Source organism: Anomalospiza imberbis, chromosome 23 (assembly GCF_031753505.1).
Source record: "Anomalospiza imberbis isolate Cuckoo-Finch-1a 21T00152 chromosome 23, ASM3175350v1, whole genome shotgun sequence".
Lineage (NCBI taxonomy): Eukaryota > Metazoa > Chordata > Aves > Passeriformes > Viduidae > Anomalospiza > Anomalospiza imberbis.
Window position 1 is genome coordinate 6,184,548 of NC_089703.1, and position 21,140 is coordinate 6,205,687.

At 47.0% G+C, this 21,140-nt stretch overlaps 1 protein-coding gene across 1 annotated transcript; it reads right to left on the bottom strand.

The window, feature by feature from the left end:
* Positions 1–13,599: 13,599 nt before the first annotated feature.
* TMEM88B (transmembrane protein 88B) lies at positions 13,600–18,475 on the bottom strand. The gene is made up of 2 exons (XM_068171733.1): positions 17,291–18,475; positions 13,600–13,972 (listed from the first exon to the last, which is right to left on the bottom strand). The coding sequence occupies exons 1-2, from the start codon at positions 17,558–17,560 to the stop codon at positions 13,706–13,708; spliced, it is 537 nt and encodes a 178-aa protein (XP_068027834.1). The 5' UTR covers positions 17,561–18,475; the 3' UTR covers positions 13,600–13,705.
* Between the last annotated feature and the right edge of the window lie 2,665 nt (positions 18,476–21,140).

A 21,140-nucleotide genomic window follows, 5' to 3' on the forward strand; every position in this document is an offset into this window, starting at 1 on the left:
TTTTCATGTATTTAGCTTTTCTATTTTTCATCTATTTTCTATTTTCATGTATTTAGCTTTTCTATTTTTCATCTATTTTCTATTTTCATGTATTCAGCTTTTCTACTTTTCATCTATTTTCATGTATTTAGCTTTCCTGGTTTTTTTTAATCTATTTTCTATTTTCACGTATTTAGCTTTTCTATTTTTTCATGTAATATTTTCTGTGTTTCACGTATGTTCTTCAGTGTAGAACTCTAAACTCCATGGCCAGTGGGAGCTGCTGTCTTCACATTTTATTTTCAGACACAACAATTCCTCTCCAGGCCTGGCAGTCAAGGACACCTCACTGCCTCAGGCCCCAGAAAAAAGTTAAACAAAAAAGAGTTTGGGGGGAGCAAACTTGGAATAAATTCCTTCATTACCTGAAGCTGTAATTGGGACATTCACCCCCGATATGCAAATGGACCAAACTTATAAAAATATAAAAACCTGTGACTTGTTGTCCGTTTTTTGGGGGGCTTTGTCTGCCCTAAGTGTACCTGAAGGCCCTTCAATAAACAGAACTGCTTTTTATTCTCCTAATTTTGTCTGGTTTATGTTTTTAGGTAGCCCCAAAAGGCATCAGTGGGAGCAGAGAAGCTTCACTTTGGGATAAACCCAGTCCTAAATCTGCCACACTGGGGTGGGACAGCTCCAGCTCAGCTGTGGCTGCAGCAGAGCTGCGAACTGGACCAGTCTGGGACTGGTTTCCCCTTTATTTCCCCGCTCCAGGATGGCACCAACCCTCATTTGCAGGGTTTCCAACAGAGCTGACTCCCAGCTGGGATTTGCTGTGGGGTTTTTCCCCCTCCCTGCTCTCAGTGAGAAGGCACAAGCATGTGAGCAGGAGCAAAGCTCTCAGCACAAAAAACAATCGCCCTTTTTGTGTGCAGGGCAGCTGGGAGGGAGTGGGAGGGCAGGGAATGACTCCCGGTGGCCTCTGCAGGGCTTCTCCAGCCCCTCTGGCCTTGGCCAGCTGCCCCCTGCTCCCGGAGCCCTTGGGAAGTCGTGGTGCTCTGAGCCAGCTCCTCCTTCCAGCACCAATTCTTCACCAATTCTTCTTTTTTTCCACGAGTTCAGCGAGCTCTGGAGGTGCAGGTGCCTCGTGGAGCCAGGATTTGGGATGGGAATGAATGCTGCAGGAAAATCCTGCCTGGACATCAGCAGAGTGAAGCATAAACCACACATAAATCACACATAAATCACATAGAAATCACATAGAAATCACATAGAAATCACATAGAAATCATCACACATAAATCACAGATAAATCATCACACATAAATCACATATAGAGCACATATAAATCACACATAAACCACACATAAATCATACGTAAATCACACATAAACCATACATAAATCATCACACATAAATTACTGATAAATCACACATAAATCACATATAAATCACACACAAATCATCACACATAAATCACACAAATTACACATAAATCATATATAAATCACATATAAATTACACATAAATCACATATAAATCACACAGATCACACATAAATCACATAAATCACATAGAAATCCCATAGAAATCACACATAAATCACACAGATTACACATAAATCACATATAAATTACACACAAATCACACATAAATCACACAGATCACACATAAATCACATATAAATCCCATAGAAATCACACATAAATCACACAGATCACATAAATCACATAAATCCCATAGAAATCATACATAAATCACACAGATCACACATAAATCACATAAATCACATAGAAATCCCATAGAAATCACACATAAATCACACAGACCACACATAAATCACATATAAATCCCATAGAAATCACACATAAATCACACAGATCACATAAATCACATAAATCCCATAGAAATCACACATAAATCACACAGATCACACATAAATCACATAAATCCCATAGAAATCCCATAGAAATCACACATAAATCACACAGACCACACATAAATCACATATAAATCACACATAAATCACACAGATCACATAAATCACATAGAAATCCCATAGAAATCACACATAAATCACACAGATCACACATAAATCCCATAGAAATCCCATAGAAATCACACATAAATCACACAGATCACACATAAATCCCACAGAAATCCCATAGAAATCACACATAAATCACATAAATCACACAGATCATACATAAAACCCATAGAAATCACACATAAATCCCATAGAAATCCCATAGAAATCACATAGAAATCCCATAGAAATCACACATAAATCACATAAATCACATAGAAATCCCATAGAAATCACACAGATCACACATAAATCCCATAGAAATCCTACAGAAATCACAGATAAATCACACAGATCACAATAAACCCCGCTCCTACCCCATCCCCCGACCCCAGAGAGTTTCCACCAGGGAGTCTGGCCATGGGCGAGTAGTATAACTCGCCCCACTCGCCAGGTGGCCTCTGGGGACACAATCCTGTGTTTTCCACCTTGAACTGCCCTGGAAGGACTGGCTGGGTGAAATGTGGAAGGAGAAGGGGGATGAGCCTTGCTGCCATCAACAAGTTGCTATTTCCAGTCCAAAAAAGGCAGATTAGAAATCCCGATGTGTCGGATTAAGCTCTTTTCTGACCCAGAGATGGGGTAACTGAGAGCTTTTAAGGCTTTTAAAACTTTTATTCCATTTTCAGTCTCATGCAAAGGGTGAGACAATGCAGGTGTTATAATTCACAGCATCACAATCAGAAGCCAGCTATGTTAGGCCTTCTGTTAGGCTGTAAAAAAAAATGTTAGGCTTTAAAAAAATTCTCAGTAAATTCATTTGCCACACTGACAGACAAAGAAGCCCAGGTAAGTGGAGGACTCTGCTGGGAACGGTTGCCCTGATTTTTAAAAGTGTTGAGTTTTCTTTTATAGCTCTTTTGAAAGTTTTAAAGTTATTTTAAAAGTTTTCTGTGCCTTCTGATGTTCACGTGTTTCTACTGCAGCTCTCACACGCTGTTCATGTAAATAAAGATTATTTTGCATTCTCCCTTGTGGGAGGAGAGAATTGATGGACTGTTGCTTTGACCAGTGTGGTTGGAGAGGTGGCAGTTTCACCCTCCAATCCACTGCCACTTCTAGAACTCTATATATTGCGAGGTCAGAAATAAAATTAGCTCTTTTTTCTCTCTTGAACTCACCAAACTTCTGTGTACTCATTTCGTGTCCAACAGTGACAGGGCACTGCTCTGCCATCCATCCCTTCCTCCCTGCCAGCCTCACACCCTCCCACGTCAGCCTGGGGAATAGCTGCCATTCCAGCAGCTCGTGGAGAAAGATTTGTGCAAAGCCACCCAAACAATCCCCATCTCTGTCTGGGGATAAGAGGCTTTTGTTCCAGAGCCGGGTGCTCTAATTCCTGAACGATGAAAGAACAGGCAGAGCACAAATATCCCCCCACAAATGAGTGGCACTGTTGGGCAGAAATGTCCCCTCTGCTCTTCCACAGGGGGATCAGGCTCTTTCTGCAAGATAAATTTGCTTTTTCAGCCACAAAAAAGCGCCACTGTTGGGCAGAAATTTCCTCTCTGCTCTTCCATGCTCTTTCTACAAGATAAATTTGCTTTTTCAGCCAAGGAAGAGGAGGCAGGTGAGAGAGCAAAGCCCATCCACACTCCCCACTTCCCAACAGGAATGAGGAATCAAATAAAATCCAGGAAGAAGCCTTAGGAAGGAGGAATTCCTTGGAATTCCTAGGAGGAATTGAGGTGCTCGGAATGTGAGGGTTCTGAACAGATCAGCCACGGGGAAATCTGCCTCTACAGCAAACTCCTAGAGAATGGCCCTAAAAATCCCCCCCAGAATGGGATGGCTCACTGGGAATGCCACTAAACATTGAGGGGAAATGGGAACAGCAAGAGACCCACACCAACACTGACCCTGTGCCCCCAGGTCCTGGTGCTCCCCGAAAATCTGCAATTCCAGCATCCCTCCCCTTCCCAGCTGCAGCCCTGAGTCAGGGAATGAAGGAGCACTCACCACTTCCACTGCCATTTTCCCCGCTGCCTCTCCAAAGGGCAACCAAGGCTGCAGAGATTTCTGTAAAAATGGGTGGAAAACAGGGTGGAAAACAGTGGAAATGGGGAAAAACCAGCTTTCCAGCTGGGAAGCTCAGGTGGTGCTTGGGCTGCTCCAAGTGTGGGGCCTGCCCTGCTCCCCTCTCCCTGCTCCCTGGGCATGCAGAGGAAGTCTGGCAGATCCTGTTTTGCAGAGTTCTCCCACACATGGGGCTTTTTCTGCCTCTGCTTCGCTTCCTGGCACCTGTCAAGGACGCTGCTGTGGGGGTGCTTTGCCAAGAAAAGGCACTCAGAGCTTCTCTCCACATTTGTTCTCTCTCTTCCATCATCTCCAGGACTGGCAAGCTGGGCAGGGATGGAGGGAACACCTGGAACGGGGTGGAGAGATGTCCCAGAGGGGAAACCAAGGGAAATCGATGCAGAATGGAACAGTGAAACTTTTTTTTTTTAAAAAAAAGGGATTCTTGCTTGCAGTCCCTCAGATTATTCATGTTACTGCTTCCAACATGAGCTCCCAAGGCTTCTCTCCCTTCGGGGAATTCCTACAAATCTCCAAAGCAGTGGTGGAATTCTGGGGTTCTTCCCGTGTTCCCTCCTGGCCCTTCAGACCAATCCACGGCAGGATGAGAGGAGACACCCGCTGCTGCAGGCTTCATCAGCAGAACCCAGCAAAAACCACCGTTCTTTCACCCCACATCTGGCACCTCTGAGCCTGCCCTGAATCCAGCATTTTTCCAGGATTGCAGACCAAAAAGCAGACAGTTTTAGTGCAGGGATTCCTGGAATCATCTTTTGTTACAGCTGATAATTAATTAACTGCGTAATCTTGAATAATCTTTTGTTACAGTTGATAATAAATCAGAGCTGACAAGACTTTCCTGTGAGGCAGCTCTGGAAGGAGCAGGGGAGCTGGAGACTGAGCCAGATCCTGCAGGATCCCAAATCCTGGAGGATGCCAGCAGGAACTCAAAGCCCCTTTTGCCCCACGCTGGACCAGAGTGAGACACATGAGGGGTCACAAAGCCCAAAATATTTAAATTTCTGGTTGTGAACCATCCGGCCACGGGAGGAGCTCCAAGAGTGACCTCATGGAAATGTCTGCTGCCAGAGAAACACTTGGCCAGGCTTTGGAGGGAATTTTCCTCGTCTCCAGGATGTTCATGGGGTTTTTCTGAGCAGCCACATCCAGCAGGACTGACAGGGAGATGCTGCATCTGTTCTGGAACTGTGCTGGGCTGCAATTCCACCATCCAGGGGTTGTTTTCCTCTCTCCTTCAAGGCTGTTCTGGCACAAAAAAAGGGATTTTTTTGGTCCCCTGTTTTCCCCTCTAATCATTAGCAGTGGGAGCCTTGCTGTGGAGTGGCTCAGCACAAACACAGCTTTGCTGCTTCTTGGTGGGAATGAGGGAATTCTGCTGCTGCAGCATTTGTGCACCCAGAAATTTCCTTCCAGATGCCTTTTCCCAGCTCCCAGGGCACAACAAACCCTGTTCCCCATCACTGCTGTCTCCATGAGACAGCCCCAAAATCTCCCCACACGCTTTGCCTGCCACATCGGTGTGGCTAAAATCATGGCATGGAGCAGCAAGAAGTTGCAAGCAAAACGACAAAAAGCAAGCAAAATGACAAAAGCAAGCACTAAAAATGCCCCTGAACAAAGGGCCCTTCATGCAGGAACCAAGCAGCTGAGGTGAGTTCCACCCACAGGACCTGTGCAATCCCAAGGAAAGCTGATTTTCCAGGTGCTGACAGGAATGGTCTAGCCCAGGTAGGCAGAGCCACGCCCAGGTATGAGAACAAACCAGAAAAATGAGAGTTATTCACACCCTTATTCAGCTGAACGATTTTCATTCTCTAAAATAGAAATCGTCTTTAATTGCAGCCAGGCAAAAGGGGTTTTTTCCTTCTCCCTGCTCCCTCTGTTTCTGTGGGATATGGAGTATGGGATCATGAACAAGCAGGAAATCAGGAGGCTGAATGAACCCTTTCCCTGTAGCCTGAACTAAAATTCCCTGGTGCTCTGAAGCACTGACTGATTTCCTCTCTGTGAATTATTTTTCTCTGGATTTCTGAGTATCTGGAGCCCAGCTGTGCCTAGAAGGAGCATCTCAAGCAAAAGGGGTTTTTTGTGCCTAGGCTGGGCCAGACTCCGCAGCAGATGAAACGTGTCCAGCAGCAGGTGAAGGGCAGCTGGTGCCTGAGAGAAAAGTGCTCTTTGTCACAACATCTGTCCCCAGAACTGCCACAATCCCAGCCAGGGGCTGAGAACTCAGAGGGGAAAGGAAGTGTGAGAGAGGGGAGCTGGCTCCAAGAAGAAACAGGAGCTCTACCACACCGTGCTGTTAATGCCTTAAAGCCATTCATCTAAAATTAAATACATCTAAAATTAAAATAATCACCCACCCCTCATGGCTCCTCCTCCAGTGCATCTTTCATAGTTCCATCTCTCCAAAGTTCCCAGTCTTATCTGCAAGGCCATCCTTTGAAACTTGTTTCTGGCTCCATTTCTCTCTCAGCAATGTCTGTCCTGTTCCATGGCATTTCTAAATCAGCCTTTCTTATCTCAAGGTTTGCACACAGCTGCACACGGTGTGAGCCTTCAGAGGGGCCACGGGGCAGCTCTGAGCCAGCTCCTCCTTCCAGCACCAATTCTTCACCAATTCTTCTTTTTTTCCACGAGTTCAGCGAGCTCTGGAGGTGCAGGTGCCTCGTGGAGCCAGGATTTGGGATGGGAATGAATGCTGCAGGAAAATCCTGCCTGGACATCAGCAGAGTGGAGCATAAACCACACATAAATCACATAGAAATCACATAGAAATCACATAGAAATCATCACACATAAATCACATATAGATCACATATAAATCACATATAAACCACACATAAATCACACATAAATCACATAGAAATCACATAGAAATCACACATAAATCATCACACATAAATCATCACAGATAAATCACAGATAAATCACACATAAATCACATATAGATCACATATAAATCACACATAAACCACACATAAATCATATGTAAATCACACATAAACCATACATAAATCATCACACATAAATTACTGATAAATCACACATAAATCGCATATAGATCACATATAAATCACACATAAATCACACATAAATCACACAGAAGTCACATAGAAATCACACATAAATCATCACACATAAATCATCACACATAAATCACATATAAATCATCACACATAAATCACATATAAATCACACATAAACCACACATAAATCATCACACATAAATCACATATAGAGCACATATAAATCACACAAATTACACATAAATCACATAAGTTACACAAAATTACAGATAAATCACACATAAATCACACATAAATCACGTATAAATAATCACACATAAATTACAGATAAATCACACATAAATCACACATAAATCACATACAAATAATACAAATTACACATAAATCACATATAAATCACACATAAATCACACATAAATCATCCCACATAAATCACACATAAATCATATATAAATCACACCTAAATCATATATAAATCCATAAATTACACATTAATCACAATAAATCACATATAAACCAGAGATAAATCACATAACTCACATAAACCATTTATAACTCACACATAAATCACATATAAATCATAGATAAATCACACCTAAATCATATATAAATCACATAAATTACACAGTAATCACAATAAATCACATATAAACCAGAGATAAATCACATAACTCACATAAACCATTTATAACTCACACAGAAATCACACATAAATCACATTTAATCATATATAAATCACCCCAATCACACATTAACCCCACTCCTACCCCATCACCCCACCCCACAGCGCTTCCACGAGGGAATCTGCCCAGGGGGGAATAGCAGGAGCCTCGCTGGCTTTGGGAATTCCCTACAAATCCATTTCCTCTGCCCTGGCCAGCTGAGCTCCTCTCCGGACAGGGCTGAGGATGAGGAGTTTTCTTTGCAGACATTTGCTCCTCTCACACGCTGAGTGCGGTGCGCACACCGGGGCTCTCAGGTTTGCGCCTCTGCAGCAGCTGCTTGAGGGGCCCAGAAAGGTGCTGGGAGAAATGATCCAATGATCCTCGCGTCTAAAAAAAAATTCTAAAGGTTTATTCAAACCTTCTCAGAAATAGGAGGCTGAATAAAGAAAATATTACAGCTCTGGGAGCAGAGGATTTTTCCCACCGTGCGCTCATCCACACAATGCAGGTTTTGCCTTTTAACCCTTTAGCCCTCCCAAAATTCTGTCTGTCCACTCCTTCTCTGTCCATTTAAGTTAAGGATTTAAGATTTAAATCCTTTAAGGATTTAAGTTTAAATCCTTAAATCTTGATTGGAGGTCAGGTGCTGCCATAGTAACAAGCCAACCCTCCCAAATGTCCCAGGCCACCCATGATGACAACACAAGGGGGGTAGAACATAACTATAAATCTGTAAAACCTCTCTTACCCTATATACATGATATTTGCCCTTTAATGGTGAGAGTCAACCATGGCATATCACAGTGGGATTATCCAAATGTGAGCGCTGCTGGCCAGCACAGCTGAAATCAACACCAAAAGGCAATTTTTTCCCCCAAATATGCTGAGCCTGAAACAGCCCTGAGTGGTGAGGGGAAGCTGGTTAAGAACTCAGGGACAAAGCAGATATTTTGGGCTTCCAGAGGCAGCAAGTCTGGAGGAAGTCTGCTCCCCTGGTTTCTAATTTTACCTCTGTTCATCCCTGAAGGGTCTGGGGCTTGGTTTCCTCAGCTCTGTCCTGAGCTTGGGAACAATGGAGGAGGCACAAGTGGAGCTGGCAGCACCTGAAAGCTGAGAGGGAAACTGTTGCTATTGGACACGAAATGAGTGCACAGAAGTTTGGTGAGTTCAAGAGAGAAAAAAGCTAATTTTATTTCTGACCTCGCAATATATAGAGTTCTAGAAGTGGCAGTGGATTGGAGGGTGAAACTGCCACCTCTCCAACCACACTGGTCAAAGCAACAGTCCATCAATTCTCTCCTCCCACAAAGGAGAATGCAAAATAATCTTTATTTACATGAACAGCGTGTGAGAGCTGCAGTAGAAACACGTAAACATCAGAAGGCACAGAAAACTTTTAAAATAACTTTAAAACTTTCAAAAGAACTATAAAAGAAAACTTAACACTTTTAAAAATCAGGGCAACAAGAAAGCAGCCAGCACCTCTGGCTTGGCGGGGAGCTCTGGCTTTGATTCTCATCTCAGAAACCATTGGAAGCTCCAGCCCTGCACGTCCTGCCCGCTCTTCCCCTCTGGAGGATTGCCCAGCGGGGCTCAGGGGGCACGCCAGCCTCTCCTGCTGGCACCCAGTACCCTGCCAGGCTGGCAACCGGCTGTCCTGCCGGGATGGCACCCAGTAACCTCCCAGGCTGGCACCCAAAACCCTGCCAGGCTGGCACCCAGCTGTCCTGCCAGGCTGGCACTCAATACCCTGCCAGGCTGGCACCCAAAACCCTGCCAGGCTGGCACCCAGCTGTCCTGCCAGGCTGGCACTCAATACCCTGCCAGGCTGGCACCCAAAACCCTGCCAGGCTGGCACCCAGCTGTCCTGCCAGGCTGGCACCCAGTACCCTGCCAGGCTGGCACTCAATACCCTGCAGCTGGCACCCAGCTGTCCTGCCAGGCTGGCACCCAGTACCCTGACAGGCTGGCACCCAAAACCCTGCCAGGCTGGCACCCAATACCCTGCCAGGCTGGCACCCAGTACCCTGCCAGGCTGGCACCCAAAACCCTGCCAGGCTGGCACCCAGCTGTCCTGCCAGGCTGGCACCCAGTACCCTGCCAGGCTGGCACCCAGTACCCTGCAGCTGGCACCCAGCTATCCTGCCAGGCTGGCACCCAGTACCCTGCCAGGCTGGCACCCAGTACCCTGCCAGGCTGGCACCCAAAACCCTGCCAGGCTGGCACCCAGCTGTCCTGCCAGGCTGGCACCCAGTACCCTGACAGGCTGGCACCCAGTACCCTTCCAGGCTGGCTCCGCTGTCCTCAGGGATGCTGAGCCCCCCTTAATTTCAAGTTTATGACAATTTGGAGGGAGGGGGTCTGTGTTTTCCCATCTCAGGGGGGGCTCCTGCCTTCCTCAGCAGTCACCTGTCTTTCCAGACCGAGGCAGAGGGTGACAGCTAACTCAGTGCCCAGGGGAGCGTTCCCAGGGCAGTTTGTGCCCCACTCTGGAGGATCAGCTGAGAGGAGGGGCCCTTGCAGGCACTCCCAGAGAATTCTTCCCTTAATCACTTAAAAAGTCTCTTTTTTTCTTTTTTCCTTAAAAAGTCTCTTCTTTAATCACTTCCATCCATTCTAAGCAAGTTCTCCAGCAGAGCTGGAAACAATCCCCAGTGCCCAGTTAGAGAGAGGGGAGGGAGCACAGGGGAAGCTTCCCTGAAGACACTCAAGTTTCAGTGAAGCAATAGAGAGAGCACAAGGAACTGTCCAGAACATGTCATCGGGGCTTTATTACCGTGTTATATTACCATGCAGATCCTGCCAAATTAGCTGGAGAGTTTTCCACAGAAAATGAAGCACTTGGAGCAGTGAAGTGGCCGGGATGAGCTGGGGAGCAGCTCATCCTCTCATGGTACGTGCAGCAGGTTCCAGCTTCCTTTCCCCTAGCCTCCCTCAGAGCAGGAATGGAGCATCCTTCCCATAAATTCTCTGTTGTCCTTGGCTCTAGAAGATGATCTTCCTGATCTCAGCTCAGCTTGACAGATGGTTTGTGTTTGCAGCACCCCCAGCTGAGTGTTCCAACAGCGGAAGGCGTCTGACAACCGCTGAGCCATCTTCCTGTGCTTCACCTGGACCAGCCAGCGACAGGGCAGCACAAATAACAAACATGGACCTGACCAAAGGAAATGTGTTCTAGTGTCTTCTGAGGTGCCTCAGAACCAGGTCAGGGCCGTGGCTCTGAGCGTGGAGATCTTGCAGGGGAATTCAATCCACACATTGTTGCACTTAAAAAAAAATACAACTGTGAAAATAAATTTCTCTCTGTCCTCCCTGCTGTGCTCTGGGCTGGTTTGGGAGCTGCCAGGACAAAGCCCTGCCTGTGGGAATGAGGAGGAGGCAGAGCCAGGGATCCCCCACATCTGTGGCACAGTCCCTGCCTGGCACACGGGCCCTGCAGGCTGGCACAGCTGCCTCAGGACCTGATCCAAGGCTCAGATATGGCTCTGTGCTCTCCACAGGAAATTTAGGATCAAGCCAGCCTCGCCTCGGAGCTGCAGCACTGCTGGGAATGCCTGGCTGGGCTCTGCCCCTGCCAGGACAGCCTGAGGTACCCCTGGGCTGTCTGCTCTGCTGCTGGCACTGCAGGTAAATTCATTTCCCCTTCGATATTAAAATACTCTGTGAAGTGAAATACCAAATGAAACGCAACTTTGCTTTATTGGGGAGGCTGTAGCAAATAACTCTGGGTTTCTTTGCAGGGGCAGCAGTGGGGAGGGTTCATTACAATACCTGCAGCCCTGCCAGGCTGAAGAGTGCTTTCCTTTTAAAAGCAGTTGGATTAAACAACAGGTGAGCAAAAGGAACAGCAGCTCGTATCAAATATCTGTACCCAGTGAGCAGACACTGCCCTCAGGCAAAACCTTGTTATCCTCTGGCACGATCTCCTTGCCTGGAACAGAACTTTCTTGTTTTTCTTCAGTCTTGTCAGAAAATGTCAACTCGTTTTCCTCCTTCTTTTCTTTTTCCCTCCAGTTCACTTCCCCCTGTAGCCACCCCTGGTTATCCCTCTGTGTGGTATCAGGGCCAAACAGGGCAAATAGCAGGAAAAATCAATCCTCGGAAAGGGAACAAAAATTCCATTTTACCTTACAGTGCTACCAAGTGGAGAACAAGAGGTGGTTCTGCTGCAGCCAGGCTTTGAGACAGAGCAAACTCCTCCAGGGGGGATTGGGCACAAACTTTATTTCTCCAGAAAACTGGGAATGGGTCTAAAGGGGGGACAAAATGGTTCTAGAGGGGACAAAGGGGACAGCAGCCAGTGATGAGCAGGAACAACACCAACAAACAACAACAAAAACAACACCAGAGAGGGTCTGGGAGGATGAAGCTGCCCTGCCCTCCCCACACCTGTCCCATGCTGTGTTTCCACTCCACTGCAGATTTTTGGGATAAACCACGGGGTTTATTTGGAAGGATGGAAGGATTTGGAATGATTTGGTAGGATTTGGAAAGATGAAGCTGCCCTGCCCTCCCCACACCTGTCCCACGTGTGTTTCCACTCCATTGCAGATTTTTGGGATAAACCACAGGGTGATTTGGAAGGATGGAAGGATTTGGAATGATTTGGAAAGATGAAGCTGCCCTGCCCTCCCCACACCTGTCCCACGTGTGTTTCCACTCCACTGCAGATTTTTGGGATAAACCACTGGGTGATTTGGAAGGATGGAAGGATTTGGAATGATTTGGTAGGATTTGGAAAGATGAAGCTGCCCTGCCCTCCCCACACCTGTCCCATGCTGTGTTTCCACTCCACTGCAGATTTTTGGGATAAACCACAGGGTGATTTGGAAGGATGGAAGGATTTGGAATGATTTGGAAGGATTTGGAAAGATGAAGCTGCCCTGCCCACCCCACACCTGTCCCATGCTGTGTTTCCACTCCACTGCAGATTTTTGGGATAAACCACGGGGTTTATTTGGAAGGATGGAAGGATTTGGAATGATTTGGTAGGATTTGGAAAGATGAAGCTGCCCTGCCCTCCTTATACCTGTCCCACACTGTGTTTCCACTCCACTGCAGATTTTTGGGATAAACCACTGGGTGATTTGGAAGGATGGAAGGATTTGGAATGATTTGGTAGGATTTGGAAAGATGAAGCTGCCCTGCCCTCCCCACACCTGTCCCACACTGTGTTTCCACTCCACTGCAGATTTTTGGGATAAACCACAGGGTGATTTGGAAGGATGGAAGGATTTGGAATGATTTGGAAGGATTTGGAAAGATGAAGCTGCCCTGCCCACCCCACACCTGTCCCATGCTGTGTTTCCACTCCACTGCAGATTTTTGGGATAAACTACAGGGTTTATTTGGAAGGATGGAAGGATTTGGAAGGGTTTGGAAAGATGAAGCTGCCCTGCCCTCCTTATACCTGTCCCACACTGTGTTTCCACTCCATTGCAGATTTTTGGGATAAACCACAGGGTGATTTGGAAGGATGGAAGGATTTGGAAGGATTTGGAAAGATGAAGCTGCCCTGCCCACCCCACACCTGTCCCATGCTGTGTTTCCACTCCATTGCAGATTTTTGGGATAAACCACGGGGTTTATTTGGAAGGCTGGAAGGATTTGGAAGGATTTGGAAAGATGAAGCTGCCCTGCCCTCCTTATACCTGTCCCACACTGTGTTTCCACTCCATTGCAGATTTTTGGGATAAACCACAGGGTGATTTGGAAGGATGGAAGGATTTTGAAGGATTTGGAAAGATGAAGCTGCCCTGCCCTCCCCACACCTGTCCCACGTGTGTTTCCACTCCATTGCAGATTTTTGGGATAAACCACAGGGTGACCTGGCTGAGCAGCGGCAGCTCTGCGGGGAGGGCTGAGGATGAGGACGGGCACAGGGAGGGGACACTGCTGGTGCTGCAGGGTCACACCCAGGCCCTGAGCTGGGTGCTGCAGCCCCTGGCACAGCACGGAGCCCCCTCCCCGCGGCGGCACCAGCGGCCCCCCTTGTACAGGGCCAGGCTGTAGGGCTGGAAGCACACCAGGAGCTGCAGGCGCCGTGCCAGGCTGCAGTAAGTGGCCATGGCCACCACCAGCAGTGGGGACATGATGACAAAGCCCAGGATGATGAGGGCAGAGGAGCTGTTGTCGTCCAGGATGCTCTTGCAGTAGCGGGCAGACGAGTGCAGCACCTGTGGGGAGAGAGAGGCACAACCAGGATCATTAAATTGGAAAAGAGCTCCAATGAGCGACCTCAACCCACTCCACAGCTCCCTGAAAGGTGGCCAGGTGGGGTTGGGCTCTTTCTCCAGGAACTCACAGAACCAGAGGACACAATCTCAAGCTGCACCAAAGGGAAAAAAGGTTGGATATCAGGAGAAAGTTTTTTACAGGAAGGGGGATAAAGTTTTTTATGGAAAGGGGGATAAAGTTTTTTTATGGAAAGGGTGATAAAGTTTTTTATGGAAAGGGTGATAAAGCTCTCCCTGCCCGGGGAGGTGGTGCAGTCACCATCCCTGGGTGTGTTTAACAAAGCCTGGATGTGGCACTGGGTGCCAGGGTTGAGTTGAGGTGTTGGGGCTGGGCTGGACTCGATGGTCTTGAAGGTCTCTTCCAACGTGGCATTCTGGGAATTCTGTGGATTCTGTGAAAAGTCCCACATTAACCCAGCTCGGCCAGGGCCACCCCTGTCGTGTGGCCTGGTGCTGACAGCAGTGGCCAAAACACCCTTGAGTTTCCAGTGTTTTCATGGAAAAAGAAAACATTTTCTTTTGCTCCCTCTCTCAGAGCTGAGCGACCTTCAGGCGGATAGCACATCCTAATCAAGCTTCAAAGATCCCTGTGAGACAAGAGCACTGCACACTGATCCTGCAGCAGGAAACACTCGTCTTTATTCAATCATCCAACAGCATCTGACAGGCACAAACCAAACCCAAAAGCCTCCTGGTGCTACGTCGGTGTGGGTGGCACAACACTGGGAATGATAAATAAATATAGTTTTAAATTATATATTTTTTATAAAAAGATATGATATTATAAATGTATATTAAATATATACATTTATATTTTATATAAATAAAAATAAATATAAAATGTAGTTATAAATATATAAATAAAAATACAGAAATCTGTTAGATTCTGCAGAGAGGTGCTGGTCATTCCATGGCCCTCCAGACCCTTTGGTGTTCTGCTCTCTGTGTACACTCACTTCTGCCTGAAAAACCTGCCAGGAAGCACTCATCTTTATGAAATCATCCAATAGCATTTGATAGGCACAAACCAAATCAAAAAACCTGGTGCTGTGTTGGTGTGGGTGGCACAACACTGGGAATAACAAGAAATAAATTTTTAAAATTAATATATTTCATAAAAATATTTTATGTTGTAAATTTATATTAAATATATACATTTCTAATTTATATAAATAAAAATTAATATTAAATATATAAATATATAAATAAAAATTACATAAAAATACAGAAATCTGTTAGATTCTGCAGACAGATGCTGATCATTCTGTGGCTCTCCAGACCCCTTGGTGTTCTGCTCTCTGTGTGTGTTGTTTTGATCTTTAAAAGTGTTTTCTTTTATATTTCTTTTGAAAGTTTTCAAGTTCTCATCAAACTTCTTTAACCTTCTGATGATGTTTCCATATTTGAGAGTCAGAGTCCCCACACAATTTCATGGATAAATGGAATAATTTACATATTTCTCTGTGGGTGGAGGAAAATGATTGATTGATTGATCTTTGGAGCAGTGTGGTTGGAGAGGTGATAATTCCATCAATCCATGGTCACCTTTGGAATTCTGTAAATACCAGATGTTTGAATAAAACTGCTCTTTTTCTCTTTTGAACTCACCCAGCTTCTGTGTACTCGTTTCGTGTCCAATAGTGACACGTGTACACTCATTTCTGCCTGGAAAACCTGCCAGGAGGGACCACTTGCAATGAAAACCTCTCTGGGCCTGCCTGCGTGGTGTTTAAAACCCTCCTTCCACGCTGGCAGCAGCAGAGCTGAGCTGGGCACTCGCTTGTTCTGCACTCCAAATGCTGCAGGCAGCCTCTGTGTCCCCGGACTTTATTCTTCTCTCCTTTCAGCAGCGAAAGAAACACAACCCATCATGCTAAAAACCAACAATAAATCCATCTGCAGTGCAGAAATCAGCCCCTGGCTGCTGGAAAGCTCAAAGACAGCTCTGGTGAAGCCACAATCCCTTGCTATGATTGCATTAAAGGAAAGGCTGAGTTTAAAAGACTCCTCAGAGCTCCCAGCAGCTCAGGGGCTTTCACTTCTGGTCCACTTGGCTGCACTCAAAAAACATCCAGCATCTCCTCAAAGCCTTTGAGTGTTGCTATTGGACACGAAATGAGTACACAGAAGCTGGGTGAGTTCAGAAGAGAAAAGAGCAGTTTTATTCAAACATCTGGTATTTGCAGAATTCCAAAGGTGACCATGGATTGGTGGAATTATCACCTCTGCAACCACACTGCTCCAAAGATCGATCAATCATTCATTTCTCTCCACCCACAGAGAAATATGTAAATTATTCCATTTATCCATGAAATTGTGTGGGGACTCTGACTCTCAAATATGGAAACATTATCAGACGGTTAAAGAAGTTTGATGAGAACTTGAAAACTTTCAAAAGAACTATAAAAGAAAACGTAACACTTTTAAAAATCAGGGTAACATTTGAGTGTGCATGCAAAGGAGAACTTGAGGTTTTCCAAGGTGAGGGAAGCTGGAAGGGGCAGTTCTGGGGGTTTTTTTTTCCCATTTTCAGTCCAATTTGCAGGCCCTGTTTATGTCTTATGAAAAAGGCTCATTGAGCTGGTCTGACAGTCCATGCCTGAAAGGAAAACAGGGAATTGCTTTTTCACATCCACCCTTGGTCAAGTGATCCCAGAGATGTTTAAAGGAATATACCAAGAAGGGGTTTGTAAATAAGGAAATGATGCAATGCAGAGGGCAGCAAAGAGAGCCTGGATGGACAGAGGAGGCTCATTCTTGGTGTGAGGAATGCACAGAATGTTTGGGAACAGGAATGCTAGATTGGCACGACAAGGGGATTATATTTTCTGTCAGATTTTACTAATCCTATCATTAGGCAGGTCCTAATGGATCTTAAACTCACTTAAACAGAAAGCAGCAAACCCTTCCAGAGCCCAGGCAGGACTGTCAGCTCTGGAGCTCAGGTTGGCAGCTCTCAGTGGCAAAAAATCCCAGGGAAGAGAGAAATATTGCGGAATTAAAATGCAAACAGCAACTCCATCGGTGCAGGGAGCATGTTCACCTCACCTGGCACTTCCATGGGGACACAGCTTCATTGCCCAATTTCCCACAATGCCTGTCCTTGTCAGCCCAGACTATTCACACAGGGAAAAATCTGTTTCCTCAGGGAAACAAAGCCAAAACCTGGGGAGTCTTGCCCGGCCTTTACAACCACTGCTTACCTGGGGCTCAAAGGAACCCTCAGGTGTGGCCCTGCCCTTGAGGAGTGGCACTTACCTGGGAGTGGCACTGGAAGCCAAAGTAAACCACCACGATGGTAGGAAGCAGCACGACGGTGAAAATAACAAACATCAGGAGCAAATTGAGGAGGAAGACCAGGGAGTTCATGGTTCCTATCACCAGGGTCCAGGCCAGGCAGCACCAGGGGCTGCGGGGCTCCCTGGGAAGGAGCTGGTCATCCATGTCATACGGGGGGAGCCCAGGGATCATCCGGGACTTTTCCGACAGGATTTCTGCTCCAAAGTCCTCAGGGTCCTGCCCAGACATCCTTCAAGAAGATCCACCAGCCCACACTCTTATCCAAAAGTATTTCCTTGCTTTTGGTCTAACAGAGCTGGGAAGGAGCTTGCAAAGGCTTCTTCTGCCTCTTCCACACGTGGCCAGGAGCCCTTAACCAGAGATCATCGTGGAGCAAGCAAGGAAAGCTCTCCTTGGGCCCCCTGCTCTCCCAGGACCTGCTCAGGACACTTTGCTTCCTTCAGGTGCTTTTCCCAGCCTCAGTCCCAAAGTAGATCTGCTGGAAGTTTGGCAGTAATTTTTATTTTGGTTTAGAATCCAGAGTCCTACTGAATTTGCTGTTGTTTTTTCCAGGATTATGATCCCAAGAGGTCCCAAAGGGTTGCTGTGGTAGCTGTGATGGGCTGCTCAGTGGGCTTTGGTATCCCCCTCCACCTTCGAGCTCAGCTGGGTGTTCAGGATGTCAGGTTCAGGATGTCAGGCTCAGGTGTTCAGAATATCAGGCTTAGATGTTCAGGATGTCAGGTTCATCAGATCAGGCTTAGGTATTCAGAATGTCAGGTTTGGGTGTTGAGAATATCAGGTTTAGGCACCCACAGGCAGTTCCTTGTCTTCAGATCACCTTTCCATGCTCTTCACCCTGTACCCAAGCAAATATTCCTGCCCAAGTCTCATCCAAACGAGGTGAGCAGTGAAGAGGAAGGACAGGAGCTGTTTCCCAGCCTCTGGAGCCCTGCTGTCCTCTCCGTGCAGCAGAGATGGGAGCAGTGTGTGGTGGTGTCACTGCTCTCAGCTGCCTGCAGTCACAGCCACTCACACCCAGCAGTGTGGTCCCTTCTGAGCTCAGCTTTGCAAGGCTGCTGTGTTTACAGAACAGCCTCAGTGCTCTCTGTGCTGGCCAATCCTTCACTTCTGTCTCCCCACGGATGGGATTTAACACGCAGCACCCGAGAGCCACGCTCCTGCCATCCATCCCTGGGTCAAGATGGTCGCTCTCCAACTTTAATTATTCTGCCTCTGATTCATTTTCTAAAATTCCTCTCTAGATTAAAAAAAAAAAAAAAAAAAAAAAAACCTTAGAGAAATTGATAATAATCACTGTATTCCTCAGAAATCAGCTGTCCCCTGCAGTCTTCTGTTATTGTTTGCAGAACATGTTGGTACTCTCATAGAGGAGGCACAGCAATTATCAGTTATTTCATCTACCTCATAAGATCAATATTACTGAAGAATTTCAGTGCCATCTCCATGCCTGTGTAGCCTCCGAGATACAGTGGCAGTAATAAGAGACAGATATTAAAAAATACCGAGAGAAACAACCTCTAAGGCAGACAGCAGAGTGTGACAAGTCCATTTCCATCGTGTTCCTTCCCTGCACTCTCAGGCTGGATGGCTCCCAGGGGAGTTTGCAGGGCAGCAGCCTCCACTCGAGCTGCAAAATGTGAAATCTCTTCTCAGATCTGTCCAGACATCCCGAGGGAAATAATTGCTGGATCCATCCTGTTTTCAGTGCTGCACAGGCCAGACACAGTGTTAATAATGAAATCTGAAGCTGTGCAGGAAACCATAAATGTGACAAGTGGCAGGGAGTTCTGAGAGTCTCAGTGATTGCTCTGCCTGACTAAATTCTGTTTGGATTTAAAGACATAATATTTTTCAAATTTGATTTATGCCTTTGAAGTGGAAAAAAAAGGACGAGTCATACAAACAGAAGGAACCCAACCCAAAACTATAGGAAGAGAAATCAATTTTAGGCTTAAACCATGGAAAAATGAACTCGGTGCTGGGCAACTAAAAATCCTACAGCTGCTTTTACCATCTGCTGGTGATGGCCCAGGGCTGTGGTGAAACACAATTTAAGCGTTCATAAAAGTGCCATAAATTCTAAGAAGCTTTGCTAAATCCAGTGAAACATTCCAAAGTTCTTTTGCTGTCATGAAAATGCATTTTAACCTTTTCAGGGAGGTCTGAAAATTGTGTTCTGTACATTTCTACTGGTTCTTGTAATAACCAAGGCAAACTTTGTGTCAGACAAACCTCAGCAATACGAAGAGAGATTTCTCTCTAATTCCCTGAAATTTCCACATTCTTGACAAGAACTTTCCCAGAAGTGGGGAAGATCTTGATGATGGAGCAGTTTATAATAGGAGCATGATCGCTTTGAGATGCTGGAAGTGGTGATGATTAAAGAGCATCAGAAAAATCCATCAGTTCTCTGACACCAAGGACTGCTGCTCCCGTGGAATCATTTTCTGGCAGCACCATCTTGTGGTTTGCTGCAGTTCATAAATTTTCAATTTATGTCTCTTATTCTCTAACCCTTAGAGGATGCCGTAAGGCTTGTTATCCACTATGGAATCCTTCCAGCCACTGGAAACAACACCAGATCTTCTCACACTGGTGGCTGGAGCACTGCTGGGGATACAAAATCCCAAATCCCTCACTGAGCTATGGGGATGCACATTCCAAGCAGCCCAGCTCCTCTTTACAGGGAATTTTGGTACAACCCCAGCACACCGTGTGTGCCTGCTCCCAGCTGAGCTGTGGGTTTGGGCTGGTTTGGGTCACACCTCAGGCAGGTGATGAGGGTGTCATGGTCACTTGAGAGGGCTGGGATCAGGTAAAGGTTCTTCACCCCCAGGGTGAAGGTTTCTGGTGACCTGAGGAAATGGTTGGAGCTGTGTCTGGGGAGGTTTAGGCTGGATTTTGAGAAAGGTTCATCCCCTAGACTGTTCTGGGGCACTGAGCAGGCTCCCCAGGGAATGGGCACAGCTCCAGGAGGGTTTGGACAACACTCCCAGGGATGCACAGAGTGAGATTTTGGGGTGTCTGTACAGGGCCAGGGGCTGGGCTGGATAATCCCGGTGGGTCCTTTCCAACTCAGGATATTCCGTGATTCCACGGCTGTCCTCAGGCTGAGGCAGAGGATGCCCAGCACGGGGAAAAGCCACTGTGCTGTGAGAGAGGAGCCGGGGGAGGCGGAAAGGCTGGGGAAGACCCGGGAAAAGGCCGGGGAAGAACCGGGAAAAGGGATGGAGAAAGCAGAAGGACTGGAGGAAGGGCAAGGGGAAGATGGGGAGAAGGGGAAGAACTGGAGGAAGAGCTGGAAAAACGACCGGGAAGGATCAGGAGAAGGACCGGTGGAACGACCGGAGGAAGAACCGGGGGAAAGGCTGGAGGAAGGACCGGAGGGAGGACTAGAGGAAGGACCGGGAAGGCTCAGGGGAAGGATGAGAAGAGCCGGGGAAGGACCGGAGGAAGAACCGGGGGAAGGACCGGGAAGGCTCGAGGGAAGGACCGGGGGAAGGATCAGAGGAAGGACTGGAGAAACGACCGTGAAGGCTGGGGGGCAGGACCGGAGAAAGAACCGGGGGAAGGTCCGAAGGGAGCTCCGGGAAAGTTCGGGGGCAGGATCAGAGGAGGCCGAGCAGGCTCGGGGGCAGGATCAGAGGAGGAAACGGGGGAAGGTCCTAAGGAAGCCCGGCGAGGCTCGGGGGCAGGAGCAGAGGAAGAACCGGGGGAAGGTCCTAAGGAAGCCCGGCGAGGCTCGGGGGTAGGAGCAGAGGAAGAACCGGGGGAAGGTCCTAAGGAAGCCCGGCGAGGCTCGGGG

Coding starts and splice junctions, on each gene's coding strand:
- TMEM88B (XM_068171733.1), bottom strand. CDS start 17,560: ATGTCTGGGCAGGACCCTGAGGACTTTGGAGCAGAAATCCTGTCGGAA. Junction 13,973..17,290: donor GCTTCCAGTGCCACTCCCAG/GTAAGTGCCACT, acceptor CTCTCCCCACAG/GTGCTGCACTCGTCTGCCCG.